The sequence below is a fragment of the Tiliqua scincoides genome, chromosome 1 (genome assembly GCF_035046505.1).
Source record: "Tiliqua scincoides isolate rTilSci1 chromosome 1, rTilSci1.hap2, whole genome shotgun sequence".
Classification (NCBI taxonomy): Eukaryota; Metazoa; Chordata; class Lepidosauria; order Squamata; family Scincidae; genus Tiliqua; species Tiliqua scincoides.
This window is the reverse complement of record NC_089821.1, coordinates 47,469,942-47,481,771: the sequence shown is the minus strand read 5'-3', so window position 1 is coordinate 47,481,771 and position 11,830 is coordinate 47,469,942. Positions and strand designations below refer to the sequence as shown.

At 43.1% G+C, this 11,830-nt stretch overlaps 1 protein-coding gene across 2 annotated transcripts in view; it reads right to left on the bottom strand.

Annotated features, from left to right (window-relative positions):
* Positions 1-3,879: 3,879 nt before the first annotated feature.
* The window catches only part of IRAG1 (inositol 1,4,5-triphosphate receptor associated 1), a 91,288-nt gene continuing 83,337 nt past the window's right edge, over positions 3,880-11,830 (bottom strand). For both annotated transcript variants that reach the window (XM_066639631.1, XM_066639624.1), the window contains 2 exons: positions 11,693-11,821; positions 3,880-8,226 (listed from right to left, as the gene is read on the bottom strand). In XM_066639631.1, the coding sequence (XP_066495728.1) occupies positions 7,977-8,226; positions 11,693-11,821 (379 nt within the window). In that variant the 3' untranslated portion in view covers positions 3,880-7,976. The remainder of the gene's footprint in view (positions 8,227-11,692; positions 11,822-11,830) is intronic.

Below are 11,830 nucleotides of genomic sequence, written 5' to 3'. Positions count from 1 at the left end.
TTCATTTCAATATTTTATTTTTAATATATTAGACGATGCTACAATGGTATGTGACTGCATTTGGGGAGATCTGTACTTCTAACAGGCTACTATGTATATACTTTTAATGTGATAGTTAATGGTGTGATTACTCCTGGGTAAGTGTAGATAGGATTGCAGCCTAGGATTGCTAAAAATTTTCCTGCTTGATGATGTCACTTCCAGTCATGACATCACTTCCGGTGGGTCCTGACAAGATTCTCATCCTAAAAAGTGGTTCTCAGTGCTAAATGTGTGAGAACCACTGATGTAACCTATTCAGCTGTTAAGATAGTAGCCTGTTTTATGGGACACAGCCTATTCTTTCTCTCTCTCTCTCTCTCTCTCTCTCTCACACACACACACACACACATCCCAGAGAGAGAGAGAGAGAGAACACCATACAAGGCACTTTCCTATGGTGAGAACCTTTCATTATGAGGGCTGTAGAAATAAAATGCTTATCTGTGGTGTCAACAGTGGGCATTGGGAAAGCTCTGCTGTGTAGCAAGTCAAGGAGAGTTCCAGCCACAAGGAGAGTAAGAGAGTTCTGTTCTCTCCAGCCCAGGGGTGCCCAAACCCTGGCCCTGGGGCCACTTGTAGCCCTTGAGGACTCCCAATGCGGCCCTCAAGGAGACCCAAATCTCCAATGGGTCTCTGGCCCTCCAGAAATTTGTTGGAGCCCGCACAGGCCTGACACAATTGCTCTCAGCAGTTTGACCTCTCACTCCCTCCACTGCTTGCTGTTTCATGTCTGTGATGCAATAGCGGCAGCAAAGGAAAGGCCAGCCTTGCTTTGTGCAAGGCCTTTTATAGGCCTTGAGCTATTGCAAGACCTTCATTCATTAATATAAGTTCATCTTTAATATATTCATTTATGTAAACTTACATAAATTTATTCAAATTTTAAATGTAAATTAATTCTTTTTTCCCCTGGCCCCCAACACAGTGTCAGAGGGATGATGTGGCCCTCCTGCCAAAAACTTTGGGGACCCCTGCTTCAGCCCACCCACTCTAGCCTCACTCATTCTGAGCCACAGCAGTATGACTGGCATCAATTATTCTCAATTATGTCATCTTATAACTAAAATTCGCTCCATGGCATAATCTTATTTATGACATAAATCCACCATGTCCTGGTATCACCCAGTGATGGGGGTAGGGGGGGAACACAAATGAAGCTAGAAAATGACACAAAAAGAGGAGAGTCTCAGAGCCCAATCCTATCCTTCCCCGAGGCTGATGCAGCTATGTATCTGGGAGGGTGGATTGGGAGGCTTTGGAGGGGAAAGGAAGCCCCACCTACTCCACATTGGGTCTCCGTGGACTTGCATCAGCTCTGTAGCTGGTGCAAGTTCGGGGTCAAAAGGGGCGGGAAGACTTGCTGGTGTGTGCCATTGCCACCAGATCTTCCTCCTCCTCCCTCCCAACCCAATTTCACCATCTCCTCTGCCTCACCTTCTCTGGCAAGAGTGTCAGGTTCCAGTGGGAGAGGTGGATCTCCACTGATAGAAACCTGTATGTCAGTGTTTCTCAAACTGTGGGTCGGGACCTACTAAGTGGGTCGTGAGCCCATTTTAGGGGGGTCCCCATTCATTTCAATATTTTGTTTTTAATATGTTAGACTTGATGCTACAATGGTCTGTGACTGCATTTAGGAAAATATTACTGACCTGTGCTTTTAACAAGCAACTATGTATATGAACACAAGAAGAATTCCACTGGATCAGGCCAAAGGCCCATCTAGTCCAGCTTCCTGTATCTCACAGTGGCTCACCAAATGCTCCAGGGAGCATACAAGACAACAGACTCAACCTGCCTCCTGGTGCCCTCACCTGTATCTGGCAATCAGAGGCAGTCTACCTCTGTAAGGAGGAACTTGCACATACCTGCCATGATTTGTAACCCATGATGAACCTTTCCTCCAGAAATTTGTCCAATCCCCTCTTAAAGGCAGCTAGGCAAGTTGCCATCACTACTTCCTGTGGCAAGGAGTTTCACAGACTAATTGCATGCTGGGTAAAGAAGTATTTTATTTTCTCTGTCCGTCCTAACTCTCCCAACACTCAATTTTAGTGGATGTCCCCTGGTTCTGGTGTTATGTGAAAGGGAAAAGAGTGTCTCTCTATCCATCCCCTGCATAATTTTGTATGTCTCAATCATGTCCCCCCTCAGGCGCCTCCTTTCCAGACTGAAGAGTCCCAAATGCTATAGCCTTTCCTCATAAGGGAGGCGCCCCAGCCCAGTAATCATTTTGGTTGCTCCCTTCTGCACCTTTTCCATTTCCACTATATCCTTTTTGAGATGTGGCGACCAGAACTGGACGCAATACTCCAGGTGTGGCCTTACCATCGATTTGTACAACAGCATTATAATATTAGCCTCTTATTCTCAATACCTTTTCTAATGATCCCAAACATGGAATTAGCCTTCTTCACTGTCACCGCACACTGGGTTGACACTTTCATCGAGCTGTCCGCAAGCAACCCAAGATCTCTCTCCTGATCTGTCATTGACAGCTCAGAAGCCATTAGCCTTCGCCTCTGATTGTGAAGTTTTGATTTTTTTCCCCCCAATGTGCATGACTTTACATTTACTTACAATGAAACGTATCTGTCATTTTGCTGCCCAGTCTTCCAGTTTGGAGAGATCTTTCTGGAACTCTTCACAATCTCTTCTTGTCTTCACCACTCAGAAAAGTTTGGTGTCATCCACTTTTAACAATGATAGTAAATGGGACTTATTCCTGGGTAGGATTGCAGCCTAAGATTGTTAAAATTTTCCTGCTTGATGATATCACTTCCGGTCATGCCATCATTTCCAGTGGGTCCTGACAGATTCTCATTCTAAAAAGTGGATCCTGGTGCTAAATGTGTGAGAACCATTACTATATGTGTTGTCGGTGACCATTTTGCAACAGCGCAAGTGCCTTCCACTGTTGCAACATGCTCTGCAGTACAGCCCAGTCCTGAGCAGGGGAAAGGAACACTTTGACTGTCTCCAAAGCTCTTGTCCCAAATATATTTGTGGACAAACTTTTGGTGCAGCTCTAAAAATTGTACAAAATCAAGTGCGTTTAAAGGCAGAACAGAAACTTTGTGAATTCATAATTAGCGCCCCCCCATATTACAGAAAACAGGTTCTGGGTGGAATAAAGGAAAGATATAATATGAATTTTAGTGCTAGGCAGCTCACACCTAACCTGCATCTGCACAGCCAGGCCGTTTGTCCTGCGCTGCATCCAATGCACGTTAGAAGGCAGCTGGAGGTCTCCTTAGGGTAAGGGGCTATTTCTCCTCTTACCCCATGTCAATTCCCAGTCTGCCCTATGGAATTTCTCAGATTCGCACTGGTTATTTATCTGGCACAAATCCTTGAAGCCCTATGTAAAGCCAGGATGGCTGGGAAGGGGGTTAGGATACAGTGGAGGAGTCCACTTCCAATCCCACCTCCTCATGGGCCGGATCCATCCCTGTTCACACCCACCCAGAAATGCCTCCTCTCCATGCCCCTGAGATACTTGGCACCTTACTTGCTTGTGCCAGTGGCCCTGGGGTCAAGATGCAGCACCAGTGGGATGGCGCAGGTCTCCCTGCTGGTGCTGCTGACCCTCAAGTCATCACACATGCGCCTTATGGCATGTTTGTGACACTCTTGGTTGGCGCAGCAGGTGCTGCACCAACTGAAAAGGATGTTAGGCTTGCACTGTTATTTCAACAAAAATAGTCACCCATTTTGTCTAATCGCTGATGGATTCCTGTTGTATCCATTGTACAGCATAAATAAAAGTCACAAATGACCAACAGGGAGGACTCTAAAACAAAATGTTTATTTCCAAAACTCAAGTATGTGATGCTATACAGTACAATACTAGGACACCTGTGCAAAGTCTTACAATCTTACAATTTAAATAGTATATGCAAAAGATAGTGCCCCTTTGAGTTCTTCCTACTTAAAAACAAATCAGTGCTGTGCACAAGAAACAAATGTGTCTTGTTAAAGCCACATAAATAAATATTGCACTTCAAAAAAAAACCCCCATAAAGAACAAAAACCAAAAATTATTTTTGCATGAATACTGTAAAATGACTGACTGGCCTACTCTCTGTAGCCATAAAAGTCCTGTGAATTGAAAGGAATATGCATTTTTTCTTGCAGATACTGTAAAGGCACACTAAAAGCAGATAGTGCAGCCCAATATCTTGCCACAGAAAATATGGTCACTGATTTGTTAAACAGCAGGTTTTTAAAAGCATCTTGGCCAATAACTGCTGAGGAGCTGTTACTTCCCTTAGCCCTTTAATGATTGGTTTAAAATCTTATTAATGAGAAAGGGAAAATATTGACATCTTTGCAGATATATACCTTTTCCTAAGAACTAGTAAACCTGTAAACTGCTTCTCCAGATAGTGGATAGTTCAAGGTGTCAAATCTGCATACATTTAGCCATTTCTGCCCAAAGTTGCAGATACGCAACAGGGACCAATTGTGTATATGAGTGGGCCAGGCAAAAATGAGTTAAGTAATTCTGATCAATGGAACTATTTAGGGCAGCAAATTCACACAAGGATGTTGCTTTTCAACTGTAGTCAGCATTATCAAACAGAGCTGCTGCAAACATAACACCGGATCCTTTATCTGCAGTTAGGGAATTAGAATTGGCTTGCAGTTTGCATGCTCCCTCCCTCCATGGACATGAATTCCTCTGACTCACATCGACCACATTAATGTTCAAGTCAGCTTGAACTCCAATTGGCACTTATCTTACACTTATCAAGGTTTTGCTTTTAGAGAAGATGTAACCAGGGTAGGAAGCCCATGTTAAAAGCTTGGTTAAACAGCAAACACTAGTTAGCATTAACCATAGTTAATGCCACTGTTGATATAACATTAACAATGGTTAAGGCCAGAGAAGAACAGCTAGGAAAAATTCACCCCAGAGAGGAAGTGCATAACACTATGGCCTGCTCCCGCAACTATGGTTAAGGTTCAAGAGCACTACACATGGACCTGCCAGCTATGAAGAACAACAGCATGGTCTGCCCATAGTTGAACAAGAACAATAAATCTCAGTGTTTTATTTCATTACAGTAGCTGATCATCCCATGTACAACCTTCCACTGACTAGGAAGAACCAGAGTTCTAAAGATTTCAGCATCCTATGGCTTTCTGCTTTGAGTTTGTGCAACTGTACGGTTTTTCCTAATTTCCTAAATACCAAGTTAATATGTTGTAGTAGGTGTGCCTCTTCATTCATGTACAAAATATGTGAACCATGATGAAACTGCATGGTAGTGTTCCTTATTGGTTGGGTTATCTAGGCTGTGATCCTATGCACATTTTCCTGAGACTAAGCTCTTTTGAACACTGTGGGACTTCTGTCTGAATAGGAATGCACAGGATTGCACTGCTAGTCTAACTGCCAGCAGAAATTGTTTACCCTTTTTATTCATCTCTTCCAGTTTCAGAACAATTTGACACACGTTCTCATTAACCCTATTGAACTTGCTTTATCATACTATTTTATTCTTCCAAAGATTTCTAGAAATATAGCTAAATGGTGAAAATACTGTTTGACATCAGTGTTGGCCATTGACTTCCAGGTATCCAAGCTCGTTAACACAGCATTGACAACTCTCCTTGAGGAGAGTTCCATATTACACAGCTACTTGACTCATCATTAAAAGCACATACATCAATTTCCTTGAGTCTCCTAATTATGCTGAAGAAGCAGTTTCTCCATGCCCTGCTGTCAACTTAAATCTGACAGCAGCTTATTGGTAGCTTTCTATTTATCCTTTTCAGTGGAAAAAGGAGAGGCTACTACTCATCCATACATGCACTAAAAGAATGAGTTTCTATCATGTGTGTATGTCAGATGGAGTTTGGAACTCATGCCCAGTCATAGGAAGCTGGAAATACCCTAGTTAAGTTATTCCCAAACTGTGGGTCAGGACCCACCCATGGGTATCGACCTGATTTTTGGTGGGACACAAAACTGAAAGCTGATAGCAGACAAGGAAAATGTATGGAGCCTTATGGAAGAAGTATATGCACTCACAAGTAGACAACTGTGCTTCCGCTCTTATCGAAGGCCAGCAAAGGGGAACGCAAGCCACCAGAATGGTCCTGATCTGATAAATGTGGAGCTCAACAAATGTTCTAGAAGGTGGTTCCCCCACTACAGTAAAAAGGATAAAAGCAGAGGCTTGAGTGGCTGGTAAAGTGAAGCTTTTTTTTAGTCTTGTAAAACTAGGCGGGTCCTGACAGAATGTCATTTTAAAAAGTGGGTCCCAGTGCTAAAAAGTTTGGGAACCACTTCCCTAGCTAAATCGAAGTGGCTATCACACTTTAAGTACAAGGCATCCAGGTCTAAAGTTTTGCTAGTGATATTTCTTAACCAGCTGACCATTTTAAGGTACATGTTGTATAAAGCCCTCCATAAGATAAGCCTTTTCTTTAGTGCTTCAAATTCCATCATAGGAGGAATTCAATTCCTTCTGTACATCAATGAATATTAGATAGAATTTTGCAAAAGGCAAACAGTACAATCATGGATGGGAAGAACACCACCTTGTGATGTTTGCATCCCTTTTGCTGAAATAAACTCAGAAGACTCATCAGAACTCTCAGTAGTCCTTTCAAGCAGTCCCTATGGCAAGCATCAATTGCCATAGGGCTTGTTTGGAAATGTGTGGGCTTAGGCTTTGTTCTTTGTAATTTGAATTTATTCAATAATTCATTGTAATTTGAGTTTGAGTGTAATTTGAATTTGATTAAGACATCTGTCATCACCTGCCAGGAAGCAGTCATTCTAACCTTATTAGAATATTAGAATAAAGTCATTCTAACCTTATTAGACCTGCCAGGAAGCAGTCATTCTAACCTTATTCAGAGAAGCAGAAAATACACAGCAGAAAACACCTCCTTTCAACTTGCCCAGGGGCTTCTTTTAGTGCTAACTATTCAGATTCAATAATATGCAAAAAAAAACTTATGTGGAGAACATGAAAGAATTATGCTACTCAGGTTTACAGATACAATGTTAGGATGAAACTAGACATTATCCTGGTAATCTGTTTCCAAACTTGCTTTTACTAAGTTCTGAGATAGAAGAGTATGATGGATATCTACTGTACCCGTTTTTCCCCCAGATGGGTTTATTTCTGGTTTCAGAGATTTGCTGGGCAAAAACAGGCTCATCATGAGCTGCATGTGAATGCTTACATGCCTCCACCATATTTACAATGAACAAAGTGACACAGGCTGGATGCACATATAATTTTTCACAATATTTCCCTCACAGAAAGATGAAGAGAAAGCCAGCAAATATGTACATGCACACACTCTGCATTACATGTTACACTGTATGTATTGGTGGGGGTGGTAAGCATTCATGCTTGCACTCATGGAATGGGTCTTCTTTGGTAAGTGTAAAACTGGCTCTAGTGAGAAGATATCTTTAGCAGATTTCAGTTTAACTTTGTTCAATCCTTACAATGGTGAAATCCAATACAAGCATCTAAGCTACTGTAACTAAGGGCTTAATAAATGTTATTGACTTATATAGCAGGAAGTCTGTGGACAGCTTTCTTCAGAAGTACTGGAGTTCATGTTTCACCTATGAACCGCCAAGTGACAATGCCCCAGATTTTTTGTCAAACACTGTCTTTTCTCATGTGATTGTACTGATAGTCAGGCACATCAATCAGATAACAATAAGCATAAAGGAGACAGGAGCATTTATTGGCTGGTGTATCTGGCTAGTTAAAAAATATCACACTGCATTCATAAGTCTGATGGCACAGAATAAACTAAACGGTGGGTTACTGAACACATTTAACCACCCTGAAAGTGACAACGCATTGTTTTGCTTTGTGCACTCCACTTTTAAAATGGGTGTGTACTGGTGTATCATTAAATGGTTCTCCCGCACCTGCCCACCATTCACGCTTTCATTATTCTGTGCGTTGGTCATGTTGCAATCCTGAACTCCACCAGGAGTATTGCTGGACAGCAGAACAGGTTGCTTTCACATGTGGCCCATCCGATAACTCAGTACAGGAGAAAAAGTAGTTGTATAAACTGGAGATTCCCAGCACTACTGCAAAAATGACGACAATGGCTGCTACAATCCAGAACACGTTCCAGTGTTTATGCAGTTTGGGGTACAGTATTTGTACATAATGAATAACAACTTCAAGTTTGCTGCAAAATGGAAAAAAATATTAAGGAAATTTTATGAAGTTCATTGAAAACATTAACAGTCAAATAGTTATGTCTGAAATGCTACCATGTCACGCAATACTCAAAGCTATAACAGGTCAGAAGCTGTTATGTGAAAGTATTACAAGCAACTAAATAACTCAAGTGTTGTCACACACAAGAACTGATTGATAGCAAGAACTGCCTGAGTTTACTATAAATGTGAATCACACGCTAGCCATATGCACATAACTCCTTCATGTTACAAATGCCTCTCCCCCATTTGCACTTCCAAGTTAGCCAATTTCTGGTGTTAACTTCAATCATCTTCAAGCCTTTCTAGTGACCTTAAAGCCACATTTGTGAAAAATGCTCTTTGTCCAAATGACGTCACGCAATTTGCCCCACAGTTCATATTGAACAAATGGAGCATCACTCTGAAAACACAGTATGAGTAATAAAAACAGATACACAGTTGTGTAAAGGAAGTGTTCAAGAGTATGAAGAATGCTTCCTTTGTCATGCCATTGTTTTTGCTGCAGGTTACCTGTCCTGTTGAATTCAAGCCAAGCCAAAACAACGAACTGTTCATTTACCTTCAGAAGAGTTTAAAAAGCAGTTGGAGGTAGTGGGGGAGTTGCGGAAAGTTTTAATTCCAGCATCACACAGTGGCCTACTGAACCATCAATGAAATCTACTACTACTAAAAAACCAACTACTGAAATCTGATGGGGACCTTGAAATGAGGAAACAGATCAGAGAGGTGACAAGGAAGGACAGGGTTGTAATCATGGGGGACTTCAATTATCCTCATATTGACTGGGTCAATTTGTGTTCTGGTCACGATAAGGAAACCGGATTTCTTGACGTGCTAAATGACTGTGGCTTAGATAAGCTAGTCACGGAGCCCACCAGAGGACAGGTGACTCTGGATTTAATTTTGTGCGGTACGCAGGACCTGGTTAGAGATGTAAACGTTACTGAGCCATTGGGGAACAGTGATCATGCTGCGATCTGTTTTGACATGCACGTTGGGGGAAGAATACCAGGTAAATCTCTAACAAAAACCCTTGACTTCCGACGGGCGGACTTCCCTCAAATGAGGAGGCTGGTTAGAAGGAGGTTGAAAGGGAGGGTAAAAAGAGTCCAATCTCTCCAGAGAGCATGGAGGCTGCTTAAAACAACAGTAATAGAGGCCCAGCAGAGGTGTATACCGCAAAGAAAGAAGGGTTCCACTAAATCCAGGAGGGTGCCCGCATGGCTAACCAGCCAAGTTAGAGAGGCTGTGAAGGGCAAGGAAGCTTCCTTCCGTAAATGGAAGTCTTGCCCTAATGAAGAGAATAAAAAGGAACATAAACTGTGGCAAAAGAAATGTAAGAAGGTGATAGGGGAGGCCAAGCGAGACTATGAGGAACGCATGGCCAGCAACATTAAGGGGAATAATAAAAGCTTCTTCAAATATGTTAGAAGCAGGAAACCCGCCAGAGAAGCGGTTGGCCCTCTGGATGGTGAGGGAGGGAAAGGGGAGATAAAAGGAGACTTAGAGATGGCAGAGAAATTAAATGAGTTCTTTGCATCTGTCTTCACGGCAGAAGACCTCGGGCAGATACCGCTGCCCGAACGGCCCCTCCTGACTGAGGAGTTAAGTCAGATAGAGGTTAAAAGAGAAGATGTTTCAGACCTCATTGATAAATTAAAGATCAATAAGTCACCGGGCCCTGATGGCATCCACCCAAGGGTTATTAAGGAATTGAAGAATGAAGTTGCAGATCTCTTGACTAAGGTATGCAACTTGTCCCTCAAAACGGCCACGGTGCCAGAAGATTGGAGGATAGCAAATGTCACGCCTATTTTTAAAAAGGGAAAGAGGGGGGACCCGGGAAACTATAGGCCGGTCAGCCTAACATCCATACCGGGTAAGATGGTGGAATGCCTCATCAAAGATAGGATCTCAAAACACATAGACGAACAGGCCTTGCTGAGGGAGAGTCAGCATGGCTTCTGTAAGGGTAAGTCTTGCCTCACAAACCTTATAGAATTCTTTGAAAAGGTCAACAGGCATGTGGATGCGGGAGAACCCGTGGACATTATATATCTGGACTTTCAGAAGGCGTTTGACACGGTCCCTCACCAAAGGCTACTGAAAAAACTCCACAGTCAGGGAATTAGAGGACAGGTCCTCTCCTGGATTGAGAACTGGTTGGAGGCCAGGAAGCAGAGAGTGGGTGTCAATGGGCAATTTTCACAATGGAGAGAGGTGAAAAGCGGTGTGCCCCAAGGATCTGTCCTGGGACCGGTGCTTTTCAACCTCTTCATAAATGACCTGGAGACAGGGTTGAGCAGTGAAGTGGCTAAGTTTGCAGACGACACCAAACTTTTCTGAGCGGTAAAGACCAGAAGTGATTGTGAGGAGCTCCAGAAGGATCTCTCCAGACTGGCAGACTGGGCAGCAAAATGGCAGATGTGCTTCAATGTCAGTAAGTGTAAAGTCATGCACATTGGGGCAAAAAATCAAAACTTTAGATATAGGCTGATGGGTTCTGAGCTGTCTGTGACAGATCAGGAGAGAGATCTTGGGGTGGTGGTGGACAGGTCGATGAAAGTGTCGACCCAATGTGCGGCGGCAGTGAAGAAGGCCAATTCTATGCTTGGGATCATTAGGAAGGGTATTGAGAACAAAACGGTTAGTATTATAATGCCATTGTACAAATCGATGGTAAGGCCACACCTGGAGTATTGTGTCCAGTTCTGGTCGCCGCATCTCAAAAAAGACATAGTGGAAATGGAAAAGGTGCAAAAGAGAGCGACTAAGATGATTACGGGGCTGGGGCACCTTCCTTATGAGGAAAGGCTACGGCGTTTGGGCCTCTTCAGCCTAGAAAAGAGACGCTTGAGGGGGGACATGATTGAGACATACAAAATTATGCAGGGGATGGACAGAGTGGATAGGGAGATGCTCTTTACACTCTCACATAATACCAGAACCAGGGGACATCCACTAAAATTGAGTGTTGGGCGGGTTAGGACAGACAAAAGAAAATATTTCTTTACTCAGCGCGTGGTCGGTCTGTGGAACTCCTTGCCACAGGATGTGGTGCTGGCGTCTAGCCTAGACGCCTTTAAAAGGGGATTGGATGGGTTTCTGGAGGAAAAATCCATTATGGGGTACAAGCGATGATGTGTATGCGCAACCTCCTGATTTTAGGAATGGGTTAAGTCAGAATGCCAGATGTAGGGGAGAGCACCAGGATGAGGTCTCTTGTTATCTGGTGTGCTCCCTGGGGCATTTGGTGGGCCGCTGTGAGATACAGGAAGCTGGACTAGATGGGCCTATGGCCTGATCCAGTGGGGCTGTTCTTATGTTCTTATCAGCCTACTAAACCACTGGTCTCAGACATTCCATAAGGTAAGGTATGTTTCATCAAACTTAAAACACTTCATTTTCATTCCAAGCATAGCTATTTCTCACCTGCGTTCATTAATTATTTCATTGTCACTTTCACTCGCGTCACATTCATTGGGGCTTTCGTCTACTTTCTCTTCATCATCTTCTTTCAGTTCATCAAGTTCTTTGGTTTTCTTCAAACCTTCCTGATAACTAAGTGCA